General features: G+C 36.3%; 2 protein-coding genes across 6 annotated transcripts in view; one reads left to right on the top strand and one right to left on the bottom strand.

Moving 5' to 3' along the window:
• The window catches only part of LOC105478161 (zinc finger CCCH-type, RNA binding motif and serine/arginine rich 2), a 36,646-nt gene extending 29,489 nt beyond the window's left edge, over window positions 1–7,157 (top strand). The window contains exons 10-11 of one of the 2 annotated variants that reach the window (XM_071088509.1): window positions 397–506; window positions 3,052–7,157. In XM_071088509.1, coding sequence (XP_070944610.1) covers window positions 397–506; window positions 3,052–3,443 — 502 coding nt within the window. In that variant the 3' untranslated portion in view covers window positions 3,444–7,157. Of the gene's footprint in view, window positions 1–396; window positions 507–2,937 lie in introns of both variants that reach the window. The other variant, XM_011735211.2, reaches the window with a different exon arrangement.
• Window positions 6,031–27,556, bottom strand: part of LOC105478165 (adaptor related protein complex 1 subunit sigma 2) — a 28,307-nt gene continuing 6,781 nt past the window's right edge. The window contains exons 3-7 of one of the 4 annotated variants that reach the window (XR_011618184.1): window positions 25,369–25,477; window positions 24,631–24,768; window positions 13,119–13,208; window positions 8,440–11,779; window positions 6,031–7,618 (exon numbers count right to left, since the gene is read on the bottom strand). Coding sequence is in view for 1 of the 4 variants with exons in the window: in XM_011735215.2 (XP_011733517.1) it covers window positions 7,571–7,618; window positions 24,631–24,768; window positions 25,369–25,477 (295 nt within the window). In the remaining 3 variants the exon portion in view is untranslated. Of the gene's footprint in view, window positions 7,619–8,439; window positions 11,780–13,118; window positions 13,209–19,799; window positions 19,895–24,630; window positions 24,769–25,368; window positions 25,478–27,556 lie in introns of all 4 variants that reach the window. The other 3 variants (XR_985190.3, XR_011618185.1, XM_011735215.2) reach the window with 3 other exon arrangements.

Below are 27,556 nucleotides of genomic sequence, written 5' to 3'. Positions count from 1 at the left end.
TCATTTCTGCTTATCTTGCTGTTTGCCTAGGCCATACTATGGCTAATGGGTTAAATTACCCAGCGTAATAAGAAGAACAGCAATCCTATCTGAGAAAGAATAGGCCCTAACAATGGAAAACACTTCTGCATTTTTAATGGTCCAGTCTTTTGGATTAAGAAGCTTTCGTTCAAGCCAATTTCCGTGCATTGAAACCTCTCCGAGGGTTAGTAAAAAGGGTTCCTGAATAAACTGTGAGCTTCGGGAGCTTGACTATTTTAATGACTCTTCCCTAGGTACAAAATCAGTGAACTTGGTGGTCCTACAATAAATTAATAACGGGATTAATTAATAGTCGGGCGAATCTACATATTAGGAAGTTACTGTAAAGCGTATCATTTGGTTTTTGGTTTAAAGGGAAGAAGAATGCCAAGCAGCCCTTTCTCTGTTTAACGGGCGATGGTATGCGGGACGACAGCTGCAGTGTGAATTCTGCCCAGTGACCCGGTGGAAAATGGCGATTTGTGGTAAAAGACAAAGTGATGATTTTTTTCCTCAATTGTTCCACTGCTATATAAAGGGATACTCTTTGGGGGAAAACCCAGTATTTTAAAGTGCTGAGGCATAGCTTTTTGCCTCACACAGTAGATGAGCAGAGAACTTTATATAAAGAACGCCACAGTTTAGATCTGTAACCGACCTCATGAGTCACTTGATAGATGAAGTGATTGAGGTCACAATGTATTGGTGACAGAGCTGGGGCTAGAATTCCAGTCCTCCAATCTTCAGTCCTGGGCTCTGTGTCTGACAAATCAGGAAGCCTAAGGAGTTACGTCTGTGGAAGCCCCATTTCCCTTGTTGCAGTTTCAGAGGTATTTTCTGTTCATTGGCTCACCTCACTTGAGCTGTTTGTTTCTTTCTTTCTTTCCATCTTTATCCCTAATGAATCTTCTGTCATCACCACCTACATTACCTTACTCACAGCATTGCCTGCCTTACTTGGAATACATGCTTCTGTGCCCTAGAGGCTAAGCGTAGGCTTGGGATCAGTTAAACATGCATGCAGTCAGACTGACATCGGACAGTGGCAACCCAATCAGGAAATGATCCAGTCTTGTGCAGAGAGTAGCCAGCAGTTTTGAAGGCCTAGTTATGCTGTGATTTCTCTCAGTGGGCTGTTCCCCAGGTGAAAACAGATGAACTCTAAATGCCTCTGGGGAGCACTTACCTTACCCTTTACTTACGTTTCTTTGCTCTACACATGCCTGCTTAACAGAATCTTTGGCAGGCTTGTCTTCCTGGATGCTGTCATTTTGAAACCATTTATGAAGGGAGAAGAAAGATTTTAGGATCCCTTGCTAAGGGAAACTAGAAGAACCATTACACTTGAAGTTTAAAGACTCGGGGGGAAGAAAGAGATGGAATTGTTTACTGCATAAAGGCAGCTACTTTTGTCAGTTCCTGGGAATCCAGTGTGATTTCAGTGAGGAGCTTCTGAGTGTGGCCTTGACTCCTCCAAAGCAGGGGACTATTTCATTTAAAAAAAAAAAAAAAAAAAAAAAAAAAAAAAAGCTTCATTTTTTCCTTATTGACTAAAGATACTGAGCATCTTCTCATTACTGGCCATTTGTTTGTCTTCTTTGGGGAGATGTCTGTTTGGATCCTTTGCCCATTTTCTAACTAGGTTCTTTGTCTTTTTATTATTGAGTTGTAAGAGTTCTTGGTATATTCTCCATACAAGTACCTGGTCACAAATATGATTTGCAGATATTTTCTCCCATTTTGTAGGTTGTCTTTTTACTTCATGTTCTTTCGAAATACAAGTTTTAAATTTTGATGAAGTTCAGTTTACCTATTTTTTTGTTTGTGCTTTTGGTGTCACATCTAGGATGACATTGCTTAGCCCAGGGTCACAAAGATTTACTTGTATGTTTTCTTCAGAGTCATAGTTCATTTCTTAACATTTAGGTCTTGGATGCAGTTTGAGTTAATTTTTGTCTATAGTGTGTGGTACGGAGGTATTTCACTTCTAACTGTTGTGCATATCTGGGGAATTTACTGCTTTTAAAAAACGTTTGAGAACCCCAAAGATCTCAAAATTGTTCGAATAGATTTTATCTTTGATAGGAGTCTTCTGTATTAAAAGCATTTAGTGAATTTGAAGCATTAGTGTAATGTTTATAATCTTAAAGTGTAAACAAAATATAGACTCCTCCATGTTTAATAGGCCTTCTCTTTTGTTTTTTTTGTTTGTTTTTTTGAGAGTGAGTCTCACTCTGCCACCCAGGCTGGAGTGCAGTGGCATGATTTCGGCTCACTGCAACCTCCACCTCCTGGGTTTAAGTGATTCTCATGCCTCAGCCTCCTGAGTAGCTGGAATTACAAGCGCCCGCCACCACGCCCAGCTAATTTTTGTATTTTTAGTAGAGGTGGGGTTTCGCCATGTTGGCCAGGCTGGTCTCAAACTCCTGACCTCAGGTGATCTGCCCGCCTCAGCCTCCCAAAGTGTTAGGATTACAGGTGTGAGCCACCGCGCCTGGCCAGGCCTTCTCTTTTGACCAGTGGTTCTGGCCTGTCACCTCCATGCCATCAAACCATGCTACCACAGGGACCCAAAGAGCTGGCTATTTGATGTTAATCAGGGAAGGTGAAACCTGGAAGAGAGCGTGGTCACCATTTGTTCAGCTGCAGTCTGCACCATAATCCAGTAGGGCACGGGCTGTTCTGCTTAATGAAAACTTCTGATTTGTTACCTTTCAGAGTGTCATTTGTTAGAGCATGTTTGAAATTGTGGGAACCAAATTATGACATCAATTTATGTAAGCCCCTTTTACATAATACACAGTAGAAAATAGTTCTAGCGTATCCAAACATCAGAAATGTACCTTCTGAAAAGGATAAAGTAGCATCTTCAGAATATGCCGTGATAAGTGCTGTTTCATCACTGTGCCCTTGCAGGGTTATTTGAAATACAACAGTGTCCAAGAGGAAAGCACTGCAACTTTCTTCATGTGTTCAGAAATCCCAACAATGAATTCTGGGAAGCTAATAGAGACATCTACTTGTCTCCAGATCGGACTGGCTCCTCCTTTGGTAAGAACTCCGAAAGGAGGGAGAGGATGGGTCACCACGACGACTACTACAGCAGGCTGCGGGGAAGGAGAAACCCTAGTCCAGACCACTCCTACAAAAGAAATGGGGAATCCGAGAGGAAAAGGAGTAGTCACAGGGGGAAGAAATCTCACAAACGCACGTCAAAGAGTCGGGAGAGGCACAATTCACGAAGTAGAGGAAGAAATAAGGACCGCAGCAGGGACCGCAGCCGCGGCCGGGGCAGCCGGAGCCGGAGCCGGAGCCGCAGGAGCCGCCGCAGCCGGAGCCAAAGTTCCTCTAGGTCCCGAAGTCGTGGCAGGAGGAGGTCGGGTAATAAAGACAGAACTGTTCAGAGTCCCAAATCTAAATAAACTAGTTTTATTCTTAAATGATTGTATATCTTATTTATTATGGTTGCTACATACTCGGATAGAAGGCTATGAACGCAGACGGGTTTGCAAGTCTGGCTGAACCCTATGTAGCCTGAAATTCTATTTAAAAATATTTTTTATTCTTTTATAATCATGAAGTATGGTTAGTATAGAAAACATAAAATACATAAATAACAACATGAAAATTACTTGTAATCCTAACCCTGAGAGCGAACTAAACATTGGAGCATTGTTTTCGTGTGTACACTTTTTTCTTTTTTCTTTTTTAGAGAGAGGTTCTCACGAGCAGTGACATGATCATAGCTCACTGCAGCCTCAAACTCTCGGGCTCAGGTGATCTTCCCACCTCAGCCACCCAAGTAGCTGAGACTACAAGGTACACACCACCACACCTGGCTAATTTTTAAACATTTTTTTGTGGAGACAGCGTTTTGCCATGTTGCTCAAGCTGGTCTTGAACTCCTGGGCTCAAGTGATCCTCCCACCTTGTCTTCCCAAAGGGCTGGGATTATAGGTGTGAGCCACCACAGCCAGCCCTATGTACACATCTTTTTACACAAAGAACATATATGAATGCAGTTGAATATGCTTTTATTCACAAGAAGCATTGTCACATTTCATCAAGCCCTATTCTTCGTTTTATTCACTGCACAATATGGATCTATCAGTTTTTTCAACCATATCCTCATTGTTAGATGTTTAATTTTGTACTATTAAAGAATCCTGTGCTGAAAACAATCCTGTGATGGATTTTCTTAAATACTTCCACATGTTTTTGATCATTTCCTTAGGATACATTGTATCAAGGAGATGAATACTAAAATATTTCCAAGTTGCCTGCCAGAAGACTACAAAAAAATTATGTCAACAATAAACTTCACTGTTCCCACAATGCTGAGTAATTTTAATCCTTACCAATTTGATACATTTTATGTGTTCACATATTTAATGTTTTTTGATTCTTGCTTGCCCCCTACCCCTTTTTTTAGAGACAGGGTCTTGCTATGTTGCCCAGGCTGGAGTGCAGTGGCTGTTCACATGATCATTGTGCACTATAGCCTCAAATTCCTGGGCTCAAGTGATCCTCTTGACTCAGCCTCCTGAATAGCTGAGATTACCAGGTGAGCGCCACTGCGCCCTGCTTGTTGGCCTTTTATTAATAATCTATTGGATTTGTCTGTATGTAATAGCTGAACAGCTTTTTTGCTTTAAAGTTCACTTTCTCAGTTTTAAAGTACTGATGGGCAAAGTCCATTTTTTTCCTCCTACTCTTCAGCTGGGGGCTGTCACGGTGTACTTTTTAAAATAGTGTGTTGGAAAGTTCTTTATATAGGAGTAAAGTTTATTTTTGTCATTTCCAGGAATATTAGGGTCATTGGTACTAAATATGCCTAGTGTGAAAGCAATCCTGGTATAAAAATCATAACAGAATGGTCAGAGAATAGAACCTAATGCAGAAAAAGCTTCAGACAAAATATTATACCTAGATTTCAGATCATAAATAAGATGCTCCCCAGCTTTATCAATTTTTTGTAACTTTCTTTCCATTGACATACTTGGGATCTTGAATTTTGGAGTATGTGACATTTGTCAATTTGAGATTTGGGAATAAGGACTTAAAACATACATAAAATACTGAAACGTTAACGAAATTTAAATAGGAAGAAAGTTTCCTCAAAATTGGGATTTCTGCATGGTATCTGTTAAGGATGAGAGTCCTTTAATGTGTAGTCAATAAAAGAAATCATGCATGTGGTCCAGGATAATTTCACTTTAAAACGTTGGATTTGTTCCAGACTCTAAATGCCTGCTTCACCCTGAAAATGATTGACCTAGAACTATCTACTGATTTCAGTAATGCCGAGTAATTATCATTAAATTCAGTATTTTTTAATGCTTTTCTAAGTACAGTCAAGATATATGCAATTAAATGTGGTCTGCAAAGCTGAAGTCTTAATAGATCATGGAAGATAAGAAAGAAAACCACCACCATCTTGAGCTCAAGACAACTGAGATGTTGATGACTTTCCCCTCAAATATTAATAGGCAGGGTAGAAGGGCAGGAAGTTTTTAAACCACTGACTGGTTCATTATCCTGATAAATGTCCATCTTGAAAATTTATTAATGTTTTTTGTATATATTGCCTGATTACTATTTATGTTTCAAAAATTCCAACTATACATTGCTGGCAGAAGCCCACAGGCCTGTTTTCAGTGAATAGCTAGCTGCATGTCGGAGGCTTTTTAAACCTATAAATGTCTTTTTTTCCAATAAACTAGCAACTTAATTTGATGGTAGTTCCTGCCTCCTTCTTAAATATCCCAGTTTTAGAATGTAACATTTCCTATCTGTAGTAATAGGAGGTCCCTTAACTATCATGATAACCATATATTTGATTTGTTGCATAGATTAGGTAGTACAGTCTGCAAATATTAGTCCCTTTCTGTTGCATGTGCTAGCACCTTCAGTTCACAAGGGGGTAAGAGGAATCCAGTTGATCTGAAATACCTTTTGAGTAATAATCTAAGTTGTTCATTCAGAAAGAGTAGAAAAGTCAACTGCATCAAGGTTTTAAAAGCAGCATTTATTGATTGAAAATAAATGTGTAGATAAGCTCTCAGTAGCATGGAATCCACGTTAGTTTTTAATGAAGTACATGAAGACTCAGAAGATCTTCCACCATGTATCTTGTGTGTGCTTATAACAACCACCATATTCAAATGGAGGGGAATTTTCAACATTTTACTGAAAAAAAATTAGAAATTCTTCCTTCAGCAGCTCTCCATAGTTTGACAAACTTGGAAAGAGATAAAAACACACTCCAGTGTTTGTACGTTGAACGTTTATTACAACTAATTGGCGATGTGATAAGACAGTGCTCACGTGGCCTGAATATTGGTCACAATCACAACAAAGCTTAATCCAGCCCAGCATATACAAGTGAAAATATAAACCGTGAAGACATGTTTAGATATGTATAAGTACTTAGAAAAGTGACGCTGAACAATTATATAGCTTTAAAAAATAGAGCCAACTAATGCCATTTTACCTCATTTAACTCTCACTTTTTTATAGGAAACGTGTCTTTTTAAATTTTTATAAGACTTCTGTTAACTAGGCAGTGCCATGGAAAGAAAGGAAGTTGCTGTAAAGTGTGCAGCACTTCTAAGTGGAGGGAAGCAAAATAAATTTGGCTTTAACAAGTACCCCAGAGGGAATATTCATGCTTTAAACAATGACTTTTTACACATAACACTGTGAAGACAGCAACATGTTTTTTGTAAGATACTGTTATGAAGAATTCCTGGAAAATTAACATTCTCACTTTATTTTGGGGCATCAAAAACAACTAAGTATGTGATTATGACCACAAAAAAATTCATCTCAGGAGTCAAATGTGCCTTGGCCTTAAAAATTATGTGCTTACTATTGTGAAACAATCCTGTTTCTCATCCCAGATTCAGAATGCCTAAGAAATAATTTTTAGTGTAAGAAGTATTCCAATTTAGTCATTAAAAATAATCTGTATTCCTTTTTAAAAAAAAAAAAATGTAATTTCCAATACAAGTCTTTGGAGGAAATTTGCTTTTTAAAGTTTCAACGAAGTTAAGTTTCCATTCATTTGATATGTGACATGTCAATTCCCTTTTTTTTTTTTTTTTTTTTTTTTTTTTTTTTTTTTTTTACATATACTGAAATGCTGCACTAGTCTTTGGTTTCATAAAACCAGGTTTCACATTATAATTTAAGAGTTTCCTTTGTCAAATGCAGTAATTAATAAATGTATACTGCCTGATTGATTTTACATGTATATGTGCCATTTTCATATGTGCACATAATCAGATTAAGAGAAACTGACCTTTAAACCTTAAGATATCCAGAAAAGGATCTTTTTCTGCACCGTTCTAATTCATATTTAAGTCCCTTATCACTTAATTAACTAAAGTTCCCTTTAAAAAAATTGTGTAGGCATGAATGAAGCGGCTTAGCAAAACAGTAATACTGACAAGACATCATCTTACACCATTAGCTAACATGGACATGAAGGGAGTGACCATCTACAGTGTGTGAAATGCCACAAGAAGTCATCAACAAGGGAGGAGAGTTATGTCAGTCCAATTTCTTCAAGAACACTACGTGGGGTTTCAGCTTCCTGTGGAGGGAAAATGTGAGACTCTGGTAAGCAGATCCAGGGAGTCTTGAGAATGTGAAAAATTGACATGGAAGAACATGCTTGTTTTAGAGACTCAAGAAAGCAATTTTGTGTCACTGTAGCATTCTATTAGTGGCAGCCATTGGTTATTTAGGGTTTTGTGCCCCAAACATTGGAGACCACAAAAGGGCGTTTTCAGCATTCATTCAGTACCTGCTAATTACCTGCCAATGTGCTAGATGCCGTTGCTGTCATGCAAAAAGCAGCCAAGCCCAATGCAAACCAGTTGGCAATTTATGAAATCACTGTTACTCAATTATATATATGAAAGATAAGTTATCTTGGTGGTAAAATTCAAAACCTCTTCCCTCCGAGTTCCCACAGTTCTTAGCCTAATGTTGTGTTCCATGCTTTTTGTCACATGCATTTATAGAAATGTCTTCCTCTTGGAGTTTTTAGTTAACTGTGTCCACAGCAGCAAGTCTTCAGAAACAGCTATCTTCCCAGACCTCCCCAGTGCAACCAATGGCATCACTAGAGGCCACATATAGAAAAAATGCCCTGGGCCAAAGGCATTTTTATTCTATGTAGCAACCAATACTGGTTTTTAAATGTCAAAGGAGTTCAAAACAAAGCAAGCATATCCAGAAAAAAAATATTTAAAAATTTTCCGAAGTGGCTGATTTTGCAAATCACAAAATAAAGGACCAAGGAGGCCAACTTTCAGGTATTACTAGCAACGAATTTTGTAATTAAAAGGCAACACTATATTTTAATGAGGGAAAATAATATACATTTTTGGTATCCAGTAATAAACTTACTTTTGCATCCTAATCATGGTACAGCACAAAACAAGGAGAAGAGAAATTATATTAAACCATAAATCTTTAGAATATTAATTGCAAGTAAAGCACTTCATGGTGTAATCTTAAGTAAATTACTTAAACTCTATGGTCTGTTTCCTTATTTGGAAAACATGGATAATAGTACTTACCTTCATATGTTGAGATTAAGTGAGTTAAGGCTCTGCCTAATTTATAGAAAGTGCTCCAAAATGTTAGGTGATATAGTTACACAATTGAAATCTAAATGATTTAGCATTTATTATTAAATGCAAGTACTATATACCAATTCTACTTATAAAGCTCATATGATGACCTTGTAGTATGTCTGCATAGTAATAAAAATGGGTAAAAATCAGCTTTGGTGAAAAAGGTATTTTTTTAATAAGAGTCTAACCTATGAAGTATTCTTGCCCCCTCAAATTGAACCTCAATCTAGTCAGGTTACAGATCTAAACAGAGATGAGGGATATAAGAACAGCTAAACATTGCCACATGAATACGATGGCCAAATCCATAAGGTAGGATATCCTGCAGCATAAATGACCCGGTTTTTAAAAAAAAATGGCAAGGGGGGATAAAGCAGAAGACTTGTTAAAGATTAGAAGAGACTTAAAAGACACATCAATCAGATACGTGAGAGTCTTGGTTGGAATCTGATTCTAACAAACCAAATATAAAAAGGCATTTTTCAGACAATTAGGAAAAACTGAGCCAGGCACAAGATATTAATTATTAATTCCTGTTAATTTTGTTGGGCATGGTACTTTATCTGTTAGGGACACAGACTGAAGTATTAAAGACAAACTGACAAGATGTCTAGGACTTGCTCTAAGATACTGAGGCAAAAATCCGGGGAGTGGTTGGGGAAACAGTATTAAGTTGATGGTTCTTGAAGCTCAGTGATGTGTACACGAGGGTTCTTTATACCATTTCCTATACTCGTGAGTCTTGAAGTTTTCATGATTAAGTTTTTTAAGAAAGTCCAGTGGAAATGATACCACACCGAAGAATGATGTAAGCCAATCTCTTTCATTTATATTTAGCCTTAAGCATTAAATACACTGAGAGAATGACATCTAAATCACATATTCAAGAAAAATTTAAAATAATTATATCCATGTAATGTTAAATAGTTTAAAAATTCATGTAGCCTTGAATGTATCAATTAAATAATGCCTCCATTGAATTCTACACAGTTTACATTCTCAGGTTCTCCATGTAAAAATGTCCCACAGCTACTCCTTGGAGCTGGTCAGACTCTTCCCCCTGTGCTCACTGCCTGCAATCTTACATAGCATTTCCTGAAGATAATCATACTGCTTATCAAATATGCATTATTGAAAATATTTGTCCTTTCTAAAAGGCCTAGTTTCAAATAATTATTTACATATTTTATTATTGTGAGACTTGTACAGGTAGAGTTTTAAAATAAATTGTGTTGATAATATAAAATGGAACTTACACATGTTCACACTGAAATTGTAGCTCAAAATTACGGAGAAAAACTGTTATCTAAAGTCGTAAAATTTACAGAAACAGAAAGTCGAATTGTGGTTGCCAGGGGCTGGGGGAGAGGTGGATATGGGGAACTGCTGATTAATGGGTATAGAGTTTCAGTTCTGCAAGACGAAAAAGTCCTGCAGATCTGCTGCACAACAATGTGAATATACTTAACACAACTGAACCGCACACTTAAACCTGCGTAAGATGGTGAATTCTGTGTTACGTGTTTTTAACCACAATTTTAAAAATTTGTCTAGAAAATGAACATATAAAACGTTATTTTATGAGGGATGGAAAAGAAAAAAAGTCATTCACATGAGACGAAGTACATGCAATACTTTTATTTTAGACATGCAAGGAAAGCTATTTCAGAATCTACTCATTTAAAGCAAGCAGCTGTATACAGATAGCAAAAGAAGCAACATTTTGTTACAGCTTAGCACAAGGCATCCAACACAAACAGGCATGAGACAATGCATATTTATGTAGCATTAAAACCAGATGAATAACATATTGTGGGGCAGGAGGAAGAAAGGAGGGGAAAAATAGAAATGAAAGACCAATGTTTCTCAATGCTTCCAATAGATAATGCTAAATTTCCCATTTGATAGCACATCCAGGTGCTTCAAATGTAGTGCATTACAGCGAGAATGTTAAGAATGGAAAATCTTATCTGTGTACCTGCCTAATACTAAGTTTGGTCAAAACACATTTTCATAAATCTTCTTTCAGTGGTAAATCGATTTGAACATCTTGTGAAATTATTGTTTAATAACTTACTTAGGCTTTATGCTCTCTAGATATAAACAATGAATTGTTTTCCTTTTATAATAAAATAGGCTGCATGTTTTATTAAAAGAATATGCAACAGTCACCAATATTAAAGGTTTTAAAATTCAGAAATATAATGCCACAGTTAACAAAGCATTAAGTATTTAAATGAGGACTCAATATATTAGAATGCCATCACTAGTAAAATATAAGTATTTAGGTATTAAAACTGAATATTAGAATTTTTGAACTATATAAACTCAGTATTAATGCTTTGAAAGAGTTATTAAGCAACAGATATTGCAGAACAGACTTCAGACATAGCTCTCTAGTAAGTTCTTAAAGGGACTGTTTGATATTATTATATAGCACAAATGTGATTCAATAAATGTGGCACTACAGAATTTCTTAACACTGAATGTTTTAACCTTAAATGTTATATAATGGTACAAATTAATTTTAGTTTCTTGTATTATTTTCACATATACTTTTATGTAATACATTAGAACACATTCGCTCATACAGATTGTAAGATAATCACACAAAATAGTTTCTTTTTTTAACCTCAATATTTGAAGACCAAACCATACTATATATTACAGCACTGCTTATTTTGACCTAGCACTTCAGCTATATTTTCTTTGGTAAACATTTTAATGATTGTCATGTTTTCCTCTTATAAATCACGGATAGTTCATTAATGATAGTATGTATGTGTTTAAGATTTAATATTACTCAAAACACTTCTAGGTTATATTTTGTCAAGATGAGATTAAATCAGTTGCAGAGAGGAATGAGCTATATCAAGATCACATATAGAATGAAATAAAACAGAAAAGTTTGGAATGTGAACAGGAAAAAAATACAATCATAAAAGTACTAGTTCTGAAATGTTCTACTATTATTATACAAGATAATAAATCACCATGCTGTGGATATTTTCTTTCATATGTATATCAGCATTCTATTTCCTCTGTGAAATTCTGCATACTCGATGAGTAGTCATTTAGTACACAGGGACATTAAAATATTCATGACGTGGCTACAAAAGAAATGCATACATTCTTACACACAGTATACAAACTGACACAGACACAATCAGATTTCTAGAACATTTAGTTCACAGTAAAGATAACTAAAACTTAAGTTTCTGTTTGCTTTCATTCTTTGGTTTAAGGCTGAGTATTTAACTTCTAAACAATGCCCAAGACTTTAGATTCATTTTTTTCTAACTTTACTATATATAGTGTTCAAAATGATGACAGACATCCTCCAGAAATTTTACAAAATCCTAAAACACTATATTTATTACTAATATTATGAAAAGATTTTCAGTGTAAGTCATCTGGTCAATACTGAGTTGACCGAAAATTCAATTAGAATATTCCCCTTCCACCAGTGTTTAAATTCATTAGTTCATTTGTATTACATAAACTAAAGAACCTAGAGAAAAATCTTTCCCAATAAAAAGTGGAAAAGTAGTCACTCATCTGGTATTTTAAGTAGCAATGAAGGTTTTTTAACTGTTTACTTATACCTACAAAAGCAAAAAATTCAAAAACTTTGACTGAGACTGAGGATATTACTTTTTTAAAAATCCTCAAGACAGATTTTAATGAACTCTCCAAACAGATTTGAGTGTCTACAGAAGGACTTCTAGGGGCTCCGAGAGTTCCCTGAAATTAGAAACAAAATGATGTACAAATTTTCCTGGGGAGAGGGCCCATCATAGGGATTATATCCCCATCAGAAAGCAAGTTTAAAATTGCTTATTTGAGTGTCTTTAAAGTATCCTCATTTTAATATTTATTCAAGTTGAAACTTTGAAATGTTGAACTACAAAATCATGTAAACTGTTCCAAGAAAAATATCTAACAAATCCCTAAACTTACACAACCATTAATTACAAAAGTATCTGAGGACAAAAGCCAGTTACATTTTAATCCCCAAAGAATTCCTAAATATTTTAGAGAGATAGCTGCCCTTTTCCCCCAACTCAGAATATAGTGGTATGAAGCAGCAAGTTAAAATCATATTAATAAGAAATTAAACTCCCAACTACTTCATTTTCTTACAGAAGCTCTCATTTTCATAGGGAAATTCTTCTGTATCAATGGCATTAGTGATTCACAGTATTTAATGAATGCTTTTTTGTCAATGAACCTCTGAACCTATTTCCATATTCTGTGTAAAAAATAAATTATAAGCCCCAATAATGGATCATTATCCAAGCAAAATTCCCTATGAAAATATCAGTTTAATGAAGTAATTGGGACTATCCCTTGGGATTTAATGTAATTAGACTTTTCAGGTAATGCTAAAATATAAATAACAAACTTGACAAAATTGTAATTACAAACTGAATTTATATATCCTACTACATTTTGATGCATGTCAGTACTCCAGCACGTATTCTAGTACGCTTTCTTAAACCCAATGAAACTCTTGCTGTGATACATAGTCTCTGTTTTCTGGAGAGAGAACAAGAAAAGTTTAAGTCTGTCAAATAACCTTTTGCCTAAATAATACCAATCTGTCAAATAACCTTTTGACTAAATAATACCAGTTCTTTGAGCCTTTATATTATAGTTTTTCATCTTTTTCTTTTCTCTCTTAATTTTCTATCATACTATGTAAAAACCAACCATCGAGAGCTTATGCTCATTAAAAGAGGTGGTTTCCCAAATAGGGCTGAGTATGCAACCATTCCTCCCCAGGAGACTTACTATGAACTACACCAACAATTCTACAGGAACAATTCTCAATGTGACCACCCACGCATTTCCACCACTTATACTCTGACACACCTTTTACTACTTTTAGGAAAGAAAAGGGTTGATGATAAGCCAAACTATTCTTTACAGCCAATGATCCATATTACTTTACTTAAGTAAGAAATTAGCATCTATTAATTGTGAGAATATTCTTCATAGAGAGAAACCCCTCATTGGAAAAACATCCTTCAAGAAGAAAAGAAACTCTAAAATGCACAAAAATAAATGTATTATTTTTACCATTTTAAGTTGCTTTAATAACATTTTAAATAATTTCCCAGTTTAGACTGCTAGGGTCTGAAAAATTCCGTTATAAATGCCTTAAAGACCACTTAACATTTAAGGTAATTTTTTTAGCTAAATGATATGCCCATAATTAACAAAAATATTTTTCTTTCAGATACAAAGAAAGTAGATTCAATTACAAACTCCAGCTTATAATTGAATCGCCTCTTACCACCAGTACCTCTTGTGAGTCACATACAAATTATATCAATTAGGAATTAGGGAGGGTGAGAGTAAAGTCTGTCATAGCACACAAGGGACCCTGTGCAGGCCTAGGCCTACTATTTTGTTCTTCCCCTGGGTACCTGCAGGAAACAGTCACACATAATACTTAGCATAACTATCAGTTTCTTACAACACTAAAACCCCAGTGATTTCAATTAAGTGGGAATAAAGGCCAGAATGAAAACAGTAAGAAAAAATTTTTTTAATCCAGTTGTATTATACAACTATAAACCACGTATTGTCCTTAGTACAGGTTCTCTGGAAACCTATTCTTTGAATAAGGATGACAATGTATTATTTCAACCTGAAACGGGCCTTGAATCCCAGGAAATCTTTTTTGCTCCTCACTAATTTGCTCCCCACTAAGTCTACTGCCAACTCCTCACACTGTCTTCAAGCTATACACCCCTCCCCTTCTCCCCAGTCCCAACAATTCTCCTTTAGATAATGTCATTTCTCAAGGCCAAGAAAATGACACTTTCTCAATTTTGCTCATCTTACTCATGAATTAAAGAAAAAAAAAAAGTCTACAGCTTTACCCCATTATCACCACAAAACCAAGGAGAAAGACCCTTCTCATCCAAGACCAATGATTTTGATTCCATTCCCATTCTCCCTTCCAATATACTTTTTTTTTTTTTTTGAGACAGAATCTTGCTCTGTCACCCAGGTTAGAGGGCAGTGGCATGATCTCACCTCACTGCAACCTCCGCCTCCCGGGTTCAAGCGATTCTCCTGCCTCAGTTTCCTGAGTAGCTGGGATTACAGGCACCCACCACTGCACCTGGCTATTTTTTTTTTTTTTTTTTAGTAGACATGAGGTTTCACCATCTTGGCCAGGCTGGTCTCGAACTCCTGACCTCACGATCCACCCGCCTCAGCCTCCCAAAGTGCTGGGATTACAGGCGTGAGCCACTACGCCCGGCCCCAATATACCTTTTTTGTATTCTATTCCTATTTGTCCTTCTTAGAAAACATGCACTTCTACTTTCCCCTGCATGAAGAAAAATGTTGTTCTCAGCACCCTAAAAAAAGGACCAGATGTAGTGGGAAGTGTAGGATGACAAACAGCAGAGAGAAGTCAAGTTACACCTGTTCTCAAAACCTAAGACAAGCCCTGTTACCGTGAAATTTCCTAGATATTCACCATACTAGGCTTATGACTCACAAGTAAAACCAACCGGGAAGCTATAACGAACACTGATAAAACTAGGAGTTATCTGCAGGCTTAAGTCTTGTTGACATGAGAAGTGCTTAAGTAAACCAATGGTATTGAATATCCATGACTGAATGCCTAAACTGCTGATTATCTTTCTACTAGTACAATGTAGTAAAAGAAAATAATTTACATTTAATGAAAAGTAAATATAAATAAGTGTAATTTCAAGTTATTGCTCTACTGCAGTTTTCCTTATAAAAGGACTTCTTCACTTATTCCTTGCACTATAAAGTGGTATCCTTCGTCCTTCACATTCTAGAACACAATGGTCCTTTTTATTGACCCTAATCGAATTCTATGGCAAAGGATGCAAAGTCCTTACTCTCAACTCTGGAACCCTCTTCCTTGTGTCAAAGACCAAGAAGCCAGAGAGTATCTAATCTTACTACGATCTATTTTGAGCAATGAATGAAAAAAACAGAAGAATTGAAAGCACTCTGTAAGGTGCCTTTTAGATGACAGGGCTCCCAGTGTCAGTCTTACAAGCATTTGTGAAGTGTTAAGAAACTCAAGCGATTTTTTTTTTTTTACATTAAGTTAGCAATGAGTGGCAAGAGTTACATGGTTGCTCCAGATGGTTAGTGTCTAAAATGGCCAAGAGCAGAGAAGTGCTTTACTTTACGTGCTGAAACTTTATTTTAGTAAATTCTACTCTAGTTTTACCATCTGGAGCAACACAATGTATACTCTTTCATTCACACAGCAGCATTTTTCCATTTTTTAAAAATGTATAATACTAAATATATGCTTGTTTTTACACTTCTGGAAAAAAGAGCAGGGGGAACTTCAAAGATTTTCAGAGGTAACACAAGTTAGCTAATATCCTGCTCCTAAGCCTGGGCAACATGGTGAGACCCTGTCCCTACAAAGAACAAAATAATAATAATAATAATAATAATAATATAAATATAAATATCCTGTTCCTAGATCTTTTCTCACATGATATACTTTGAGTATCCTTCCATATCATTACAAAAAAAAAATCGATCTCATTTCTTTTACAGGTACATCAATTTCATGTATGGTTGTACCACAGTTTTCTTAACCTATTTCTCATTGATGAATATTTAGGTAAGCTTCAATGGCTTATTATACTAAGCAGTGTGTCTCAGTACATTTTTGTTGCATAAAATTCTTTGAAGTATAACTAATGGGTCAAAAGGTATGCACACATTTAGTCATTAGTAGACATAACCAAACTAATCATCCAAAACAAAATACAACTTTTAAGTGCTCATCTTTGCCAATCCAAGAAGAAACAAACAAAAAAAAGGGTCTAGTTGATTTTTAAATTTGCATTCCTTTAATAAAAGGACCATTTGTTTTGCCTTCATCTGTGAATTACATATTCATGTTTTCTGCCATCTTTTTCTATTGTGCTATTAATCTACTTCTATTACATTTGTCTTATAAATTTGTCTTAAAAATAATGATGACGATAATTTACTACATCTTATAAACAACGCTCTAGTATAGTTATCAAATACTAAAGACAAATCACTTTAACAGTTAATTGTGCTTTTAAAATAAAAAAGAAGAGGCCAGGTGCACTGGCTCACGCCTGTAATCCCAGCACTTTGGGAGGCCAAGGTGGGAGGATTGCATGAACCCAGGAGTTCGAGACCACTCCTGGCAACATGGCGAGACCCCATTTCTACCGAAAATTTTTAAAAAATTAGCTGGGCATGGTGGTGTGCACCTGTAATCCCAGCCACTCGGGAGGCTGAGGTGGGAGGATCACTTGAGCCCAGGAGTTCAAGGCTGCAAGTGAGCCACGGTGGCGCCACTGCATTCCAGCCTTGGTGACAGAGTGAGACCCTGTCTCAAAACAGGGTTTCACCATGTTGGCCAGGTTGGTCTCGATCTTCTGACCTTGTGATCCACCTGCCTCAGCCTGCCAAAGTGCTGGGATTACAGGCGTGAGCCACCACGCCCGGCCTAGGAAGGATTTGTATAGCTATTTGTGTGTTCTTAAGCACATTTATCCTTTCTTGATTTTTTGCATTTTAGATTAATTTTTAGTCAGTTATTTATACTGTGGCCTACATATAATATTGAAAAGATATAGCAGTCTATAAATGTAAATGGAGTATTTACTCCATAGTGTTAAATTAAACCAAGGCTTCTTAACCTGGGTACAGCTGACATGTGAGGCCAGATAATTCCTTGTTCTAAAGGGGCTATCCTGTGCACTGTAGAATTCTCAGCAGCATCCTTGGTCTTTACCTACTGGATGCCGGTAGCACTGCACCCCAAGTTGTGACAACCAAAAATGTGTCCAAACACTACCCAATGTCCCCTACAGGGGCACAACTGCACCACTCCCACCCCATGGGAACCACTGAGTTAATCTAATTGGCTCTAGTTGGTGGGTAAGATTATATTCTAGTGTGTTTGCCTGTATTTGCTAATTTTTCCAGAATGGGAATTTTTATTTTTAAAAAAAGGCATCAGAGGAAACAAAAGAAAATGTCAGTAGGTGAAAAAAGGACTCGAACCTGAAATTTTTCAGAAAGTATTTTTTAATTAAAAAAAAAATCACCACCGACACCACAGACTATTCTCTTCGCAGGTCCCTGTGTAGGTTCCAACCCTAGGGCTCATGAATTCCAATTACTAGGTCAGGATCAGCATTTAAGAAAAGAAAAGTAGAATAAAAATAGCAAGGGGAAAATCCTCAAAATTTTGAAAAGCATACAAAGAAAAAAGGCTCAAAAACACACAAAGCAAAATGATGACAACCTGAGAACCAGTGAATAAGGACACTGGCCAAATTATTTTATTTATTTATTTTTGAGACAGAATCTCACTCTGTCACCCAGGCTGGAGTGCAGTGGCCAGATTTCGGCTCACTGCAGCCTCTGCTTCCCGAGTTCAAGCCATTCTTGTGCCTCAGTCCCGCAGGTAGCTGGGACTACAGGTGTGCGCCACCACGCCCAGCTAATTTTTGTATTTTTTGTAGAGATGGGGTTTCGCCATGTTGGCCAGATTGGTCTCGAACTCCTGGCCTCGAGTGATCCACCCACCTCAGCCTTCCAAAGTGCTGGGATTACAGGTCTGAGTTTGACTGTGCCCAGCCAAACTGTTTCTTACTAAATGTAAAATGAAAGGCAACATTTGTCCTGCTTTCTGCCCTTCTTTTCAAGCATTTCCATTTCAAGCATTAATGTAATCAAACTTCATTTATCCAGAATTTGTTATAATAAACCCTGATTGAGTTTACCTATAAAAAAAACTAAAGTACACTGGCAAGAAAAGACTATAGTCTTGTTAACTTTAAACCCAATTTAAAAGAAAGAGTTAGGCTTGAAGGTTTTAACATGAACAGTAGTAATTACAAAGGAGTTACATGAGTTTGTCTTATTTAAGCAAATTCTAAGAGGATTTATATCAAAATGCTTTTTGCTATTAAATGACATTATTGTATATATTTGGAAGCATCTCGCTTTTTAAAACAATTTAAGATATTCTCGAGTTTGACTAGCACACCCAAATATCCCTCCCCTCCCCTCCCCTCCCCTCCCCTCTCCTCCTCTCTCTCTCTCTCCTCTCCTCTCCTTCTGGCAAGGTTTAGTTCTGTTGCCACCCAGGCTGGTATATAGTGGCATGATCATGGCTCACTACAGCCTGGACCTCCTGGGCTCAATCAATCCTCCCACCTCAGCCTCCCAATTAGCTGGGACTACAGACACACACCATCATGCCCAGCTAGTCTTTTTTTTTTAACTTTTTGTAAGCACGGGGTTTCACCACATTGCCCAGACTGGTCTCAAACTTCTGGGCTCAAGCGATCCACCTGCCCCAGCCTCCCAATGTGCTGGGATTACAAGCGTGGGCCACCGGGCTCAGCCCAAATACTCTTAATTATATCAAGAGCTGACCTTTAAAAAATCCAAAACTTCATATTAAAAGAGATGTTATTCAATACTTCAAAAAGTACTTATTAAAATAATTTTAAGTTACAAAAGCTTCATTTTTTAAAAGAAATCACTTTTCTCCTAAGATTCTTACCTTTCCATTTGTGTGCGGTCCCACAGATTATTACTTTCACAAAAATATAGCATAGTACTAAGATATATCATGCAGCCCCCAGCACTAAAACAAATCAATTTTAGCAGCACTAATCCTCCGTAGAGTACCACTTTCTAGATGAGGCAGATAAACAGCTGCAAATCCAGTAAATCTATTCATAAAGTGGATCATCTCGAAGTAAAAGCAAATTCATGAGTATAATGCTTGCTTTTGGTACCTCACTTATTTTGCATTTCACAGATTACTTTAGTGAGAAAAAATACCAACAGCAAACAAAGCTCAAAAGAAAAAAACACCACAAATTTCAAAATGATGCTGTTAGTATAAAAAAGAAAGGTTGACACATCTCAAAGCGCTAATCAACACCATCATGCATCAACCGCTAAGGGTTAAAGCCCAAATGCCCAGTATTTAGCTATTTGATCTTCACGGATCAAGCAAGGACTTAGATATCATCTCACGTGCAACAGTATTTGCATAGCACTCCATTTTATCCATGCCACAAAAATGGTAAATTTAGTAGTTACCAATAAATAAGTTGGGGATCAAAGGGACTAAAGCCTTAGACTGCTCTTTATCATAAGATATCCTCAGACAAACCTCCCCATTCTTCATTCTGGCTCTATAAAATTAAAGAGCAGAGAAAAACTGGTAAGTGCTTGACTTTACAGAAAAAAAGCCATGCTATTATTTCCTTTCTCATTATATATGTGTGTGTTTAAACAAATCCAACTACAACACCACCCCCCACCCTATCCCTCCAAAAATCTAGCTTAAAATAGGTGGTGGGGAAAAGTATTCCAAGTATTGCAAAGAGTATCAATTTAGGAATTTCAGCATGTTGTACTTTAAGAATCAACTTTAGTACCAGTGGCATGTTAAGACAGCCAAACATTAAAAAATGGATAATGGGCCAATTTCTGGGCTTTACCCCCAAATCTAATTATGTATTCATACAACCAAACACCAAAAGGAATAAACATGAAGTTTGGTCTAGATATGTCAAAACTAATCCCTTATTTACCAAGTAATGAAGTAAAATAAAAAAAGATATCTTTATTATCTAATCACAATGTCTGCTAATATTTTAGCAACTATTATTTGAATATACATTTAATGTTACATTTTTATTACTGACTGTAATATGCTAACAGAAAATCTGTATCCACTGACCCTTTTCCCTATTTGGCTATAAAATGAAGGATTACCTTAAACTACGTGTTTATACAAATTGGGTAAGAGACATTTTTAAAAATTTTTTTCTGAAGAAAATAAGCATTCTTAAGGATAGAAATGTATATTTCACAAATTTTTAAAAAATCAAAATCATTGAGATTTGCATATACCTTTAAGCCAACAGATACAAGTTCAAAGTCATCTTTGGTGCTTAGAAATAATCAATTCAAGTAAAAGACCTGACACTAAGTGGAAAAATCATGATACATGAAAAATTAGATTAAAATTAACCAATTAGGACTTCTACTACAAATGTAAGTCTGAATTGAGATCTTCACAGCTATATTTACAATTTCGGAAGCAGAATCATTTCATGAAATTGATTAAGTGAATGCTATATCCCAAACTATAAAACCCAAAAAGTTACAAATCCAGCATTTTGATCAATCCAACAAGAAACAGGTTGAAAAGTATTATTTATATCTACATATCCAATAAAAAATTCCAACTGCTGATAATCTGGACAATAAAAATTTGCAGTCTAAGAAGTCAAAGATAGCACTGTCTTTTCCACATAGAAAAACCTCTGGGAGAATTATGAATTTCTCACTGTATGACTGAGAAACAAAGAAGTTCGTATCTAAAACAGAACATTTAAAATATATATACCAAGACAATACATAACTGGGGTTGGGGGGAGTACACAGTGGTTAAGATTTTACACAGCTGTGAAGCCTAGTAGATCTGGGTTTAGAATCCTGGTTTTGCCAGTTGCTAACCAGGTGGCCTCAGACCAGTCATGGAACCTCAGTGAGCTTCCACTTTCTCATGAGGCTACCTCTAACCTTTCACAGGATGTCTTGAGGATTAGCACAGGATGCTTAAAGCAAACTGCTGAGCCCAGGGCCTCACATACTCAAGCATTAGTTACCATCATAATTATTTTTGTTGTCATGGTATCCAAAACAAAAAGTTTTCCAGCAGTTTGTGGAGTGCTTTTTCTCTTATTCCACTCGCTATTTTATGAACATAATATTCAAATACTCTCCCACAGATGTAAACCTGTATCATGCATCAAAAATATAAATGAATCTATTTTTAGGAAACATGCATCTTGTCATTCCTACATTTCTTTTCAGAGTATGTTGATTAAGAGAACAGAATAACCTGAAGCCTTACTGCTCCACACAGACTTGAGCTTGGCTTCCTAATGGCCTTAACCTACAATGTATTCTCACTCTAAATTCAGAATGGACCACCACCTACTGCTTCCCCAAGACCTACATGGCTAAGAAAAATGGTTCACTCAGACTGCTAAATAGACAATGTCTCAATGTAGAACTCAGTTTCATGTACAAAGCAATGTAAAAGCAGTCACAGAAGAGAAGTAGGACCACAGCTTTCTTCTAAAGACAAAGGAACTGTAATTAACAGTAGTCATTTCTTTATTTTAAACAAAGGTTACAAGGGGGTAAGGAAAATTTTACATGGGACCAACCATAGTCATCCTATGCTTTTCTCTCTACACTTACTTTCTCCAATTAAAGACATAAAAATAAGCCGGACACGGTGGCTCACACCTGTAATCCCAGCACTTTGGGAGGCCCAGGTGGGTGGATCACCTTTCAGGAGTTTGAGATCAGCCTGGCCAACATGGTGAAACCCTGTCTCTATTAAAAATACAAAAATTAGCTGGGCATGGCGGTGTGCACCTGTAGTCCCAGCTACTTGGGAGGCTGAGGCAGGAGGATTGCTTGAACCCAGGAGGCGGAGGTTGCAGTGAGCCGAAATTGCACCACTGCACTCCAGCCTGGGTGATAAGCAAAACTCCAACTCAAAAAAAAAAAAAGACATAAAAATAGTACTTCAAACAGAAGGACAACATTAACTATTAAAATACTCCCATAGGGAAATATATATACATATGTACATATACACACACAAATAAATATGGATCTGCAATAATGTTTTTATCCTCTAGTATATTTAAATACTAAATATATGCTCTATGGTAAACTTAACATTGCTGTCATATTCTAAGGTCTACAGCAATTTCCCAGTAGCATTTAAAAATCTAGGCACAGCCGGGCGCGGTGGCTCATGCCTTTAATCCCAGCATTTGGGAGGCCAAGGGGGACGGATCACTTGAGGTCAGGAGTTCGAGACCAGCCTGACCAACATGGTGAAACCCTGTCTCTACTAAAAGTACAAAATTAGCCAGGCATGGTGGTGCAAGCCTGTAATCCCAGTTACTCGGGAGGCTGAGGCAGGAGAATCGCTTGAGCCCAGGAGGCAGAGGTTGCAGTGAGCCAAGATCGTGCCATTGCACTCCAGCCTGGGCAACAAGAGCGAAACTCCATCTTAAACAAACAAACAAAAATTTACTCTCCAGGAAAAATATTAAAATTAAAAGTTGAACTTCAATAACTTTAAATACATTTTAAAGCAAATGTAATTAATCAGGAAATGATGGTAAAACTTGGAAGAAATGCCATGTTCTGACAGAGCAGAATACAGATCTGTGACAAAATATGAAAGTGATCAAGGGAAGACATATATGAAAAATTTCCAATTTCTAATCCTGGTTTTGACCTAATTTTTTAAAAAGTCTGATAAGTGAACAGCAAAATAAGGAGATACTAACTTTAAAAACCAATTTTACAATAGTAGAGTATATGCTTATAGTCAGCACACCTGATATTAAAAACAAACCTCCAGAATAACATTTCCAATCAATTGGTAAACCACTGTCGCAAACTGTACACACAAGGCAAAAGGTCTGTGTTCATTTCACTACTGAAGAGTAGATGGCATGAGGGCTGCCAATCTAATACTTCACCTTTGCAGGCACCTTAACCACTCTTCTGATAACTACAAGATCATTAAGTGTACAATGCATTGTCTGACATTTAGTAGATGTCTATTCAGATGATGTCATCTCAGCTTCAAGCAATCCCCACAACTGTCCCAGTCAGTGACTGATGCAGTGAGATTCTCAAATAGCTTTCCCTTCCTCACAGAGTCCAAGAGTTAAGAAGTTAAAATGGAGAAAGCAAGTTACTCTTCTCCCCTTATTTCATTCCCTTAAAACTGAATGCATCCAAGGCTAAAAAATGGGACTTAAAGTCTCCTTTGGTGACTAAAAAAAGAACAAACTGATAAACAAGTATGTAACAAAGAAGGGACTAAAATAAACTGGAAATACAAAACCATATTTTCAATACTTCTGGAAAATGAACCAGTGAGCCAAAAATATTCAAGACTTTTATATACATGCATACACACACTTAACAACTACTTTAGTGAAAACACATTTCATTTTTCAGTATTTACTAATTACTTCTCACGCTGTAAGCTTTCCATATGATAAAAATCACAATTAGCTCTAAAGTATAATTCAATTTGGTATCTGAATTAAGGTATCATTAAGTTTTTAGAAAAAGGTAGTCTTATCTACGAAATGTTAAGCTTCAGAAATAGAAAGTACATCAGCATCAACTGCACGATTAACCCAAGATGACTATGGTAATTAGAAAGAAAAGGGAGTTACACATCTGGGGATATGGAGGTAAGACAAAAATGCAGTTTGACAGAACATGGTTTGTTATTTAAGAAAAGCAAAGAGAAATGCAAATACTGTTTAGTTTTGCTAACGCAAAAAAAACTAGAAGTTTCTACAAGAAGTATAATTAGAAAACACTATCATTTGCTTGGCTACTTTTGCATTTAATGGACATGAGGTAAAAATATGAGCCAATTTGGAATTAAAATGTCATAATCTCACAGTCAACTCCTGATTATCTACACTAATGAAAAAGGGGGTTATCTTAAACAATTTGAAGCAATAGATGGAGAGTTCTCAACCTACTGCTACTTTCAGCCAATCTTTTCCCTTCTTCAAGTAGTCTGTCCTCTAAAGGTTTAGACTCCAGTGTTTTAGGGTCCAAAAAGGGCCATCGGGAAGAGGCCTGACCGATAGACTATCTCCAAACTGAACCATCCAGCCATAGATAACTGAGTTGACGTGACTGACACATATTCCAGTCAATAAACTGCAAATGGATGGACACTACATGCCAAGCATGCTTCAGAGTAATTTCTGAAACTGTAAGAATGATGACTGAGACTTCCCCAGCAAGAGCAAAACATGCTAGTGCCTAGTGAAGAGAACAAGTAGCTTACCTCCTGCAGTAGATCGGCCTGCTCAATTGCTTTAAGGACATTTTTCTTGGATGTTTCCTGAACTTCCCCTCCCAAAAGAAACTCATCCAAAATAAAATAAGCCTTCTCAAAATTAAAGATGATATCTAGTTCACAGACCTGAAAAGGAAAAAAAAAAAAGAAAAGAAAAAATTGTTAAAACTTGCAGAAGCAGAAGATGCTTATTCACTACCAGGTAGTGAATAAAATCAAATCAGAGTGAATCAATCTTAACTCTTTCTAAATATGACTAAGTATCACCGGTTTAAGTAAGCTTAATTTCCAAATCTCAAGTACTTGAAAACATATTCCTACAAGCTAAATAAGATTGGGCTCTGCATGTTCCCAATGTGGGCAACTTAATAATTTCTAGTAATAAAAACTGATCTTTAAACATGTATTTCCTGGGTAACATGATCAGAACTGCTAACCAAATCTAAATTCTATACTAAGCACTTACAGGATATTAATGTTTGTCGTTGGACTTGTTTATATTTCACTATTTTAAACCTCATCCTTACCATCTTAATTAAATGAGTTACGTCTGCAGGGCCAGCAATTCTGAAAGTTAGGAACTGACCAGGCCCACTGACAAGAAATAGTCATTCCCGCCCTCTCCTGCGGTTAGAATCCCCAAGACAACCAAATAATAAACTTGTTAGAGAAAAGGTTCCAAAAAATACTATGGCATTCAATTTCCTAAAATAAAATACTACTCACACTGCCGAAATACTTGTCAAGTAATTCCACATAACGATGAATTATTTCCAGGGTAATTAGTTCATTGTCCTGATCCTCAATAGCACAGCAAAAATATAGACTAGCATATCTGTAACGAAGTACAAATGTGAAAAAAACTATTACCCTGTAATCATGTTTTCTAAATATATTTTCACATCCTATTATGAAAGGCCCCAAGTTTATACAGTTTATTTCTTCTTTCACAACAGTACAGATTTTTCTCGTAGACTACAAAAGTAATAAATGCATAAGAGAAATTTTGAAAAGCATAGGCAAGCAAAAAGAAAAAAACAAAATAATCATACCACTTAGAAAGAATAAGTGATTTTGCCCTTCTTCCTTTCAGGTTCTTTTCTATAAACATCTTAAAACACAGCAGACCCAGGTTTTTCCTAAGTTTACTTAATTAAAACAAAATACATAACAGATTAATTCAAACTATAAGTACAGAGAAGAAAATGAAACCTTTCAACTGACGGAGGACTTGTTGAAGATAATGTCAAGATGAGGTCAATATTTTGGGATATTTTATTGGAATATGTATAATATACACACAGAGAAGACCTTAAGTCCTACAAGCTCAATAAATTTTCAAAGTGAACTCAACTATATACCAGCACCCAGATCAAGAAGCTGAACACTAGTGAACCCTGAAACTCCTCTGCTACCCTCTCCCAGTCACAACCTCCCATCCCCAAGGGTAACTATGCTCTTGACTTCTAACAGCATATAATTATTTTTAAAAAGGTTTCTAGGATTATGGAATAAACCACACGAAAAGAACAACAGCTCCACGTTATTACAGAAGTTAGAGAAAGAGAACAGAAAGTTCCTATCACTTAAGGGAAACAAGAGACCTGTCCTCAAATTTACCAAGTTCTACACTGTTGAACTGAAGTGTAGTTTATTTACCCTAGAAGAGGGAATAAGGTTGGGAAACTTATATTTTCCTTTAAATTAGGATTCTAGCATACGGAATCAGGTGATGCTTGACCCAAGAAAGCAAAACTTCAACCTTGAGGCATAGCAAGTCCTTTGAGGAGGATTAAAAGGGCATTTTAAAATGGTTTACATGTACTTAAGCCTTTTGAAAAGAAAGAAAATAAAAACCTAAGATAGGCTAAACATAGAATATCTCAGTGGAGATTATAATTTTCACTGAAGATCACTTAATTGATTTTTAGAAAACACAATGGGCAGTTACTGCTCATAGCATTAATGTAAAATAATACTGTATACAAAATAACACAAACAACCTGTTTTGAGTCTCAATGAATTCTTGCTCCTTAGTGTGAAAATAACTAGTATTCACACAACAGCATTAATTTCATTATTAAAATATTTCATCTTATTTGATGTTTTCAACAGCAAGTACTATCTTTCATCATTGATTACAGATTAAAAAAAGACAAAAAAAAAAACAAAAACAAAAACAAAAAACCGAGGCTTAAGAGTACAGCGCCTACAAGTGCTAGTAGTGGGATAAGAGACCCGATCTTCTGACCTTAACTCCAGGCCTTTTTCCACTGTGTCATACAAACTCACTTGGCATATTTATCATGACTTTGTGCATGTCTACTCTATGTGTCTTCCACACTCAGTAAGTTATTTAAAATGTTGGGGCTCCTGCAGTCTTATTGAGAGGAGGTATTCACATGTGTTCATTTATCATCATTGTGAAGGGAATAAGTCATGGAAGACAAAACAGGGCATCAATGCCAACTTTAACAAAGTGCTCCCTCTCTTTCCCATCACTACTCTGTTTTTGTCTATCTATTTAAAAGAGAATGGAGTATTCCAACTCTCCATCCTCCCTAACCCGTGCTCATTAAATAGAACTTTGAATTTGGGGAAACTGATAAATGATACATAAGATTCCCTGATTTAAGAAAACTAAAGATTAAAGGGACTGACATAAAAATGGTAGATTAAAAACCAGATATGACTAGCTGATAGGAACAGAATGCTAAATAATTTATTATACAAAGTTTACTAACAGTTTCAAGTAAAATTCCTTTTACTCTAAGATTTCCTCATGCTACTATTAAACAATCTAATGCTCTTACCATCCTCGCTCCTTATCCACAGTACTGCCTCTTTCCTTACAAATAAAAAGCACTTAAACACTAGTCAAAGGTCCTAAACTGCATGAATCACTTGGAAGCAT

Source organism: Macaca nemestrina, chromosome X (assembly GCF_043159975.1).
Source record: "Macaca nemestrina isolate mMacNem1 chromosome X, mMacNem.hap1, whole genome shotgun sequence".
Lineage (NCBI taxonomy): Eukaryota > Metazoa > Chordata > Mammalia > Primates > Cercopithecidae > Macaca > Macaca nemestrina.
The sequence above is the reverse complement of the archived record's forward strand: the minus strand, read 5'-3'. Positions and strand labels throughout refer to the sequence as shown.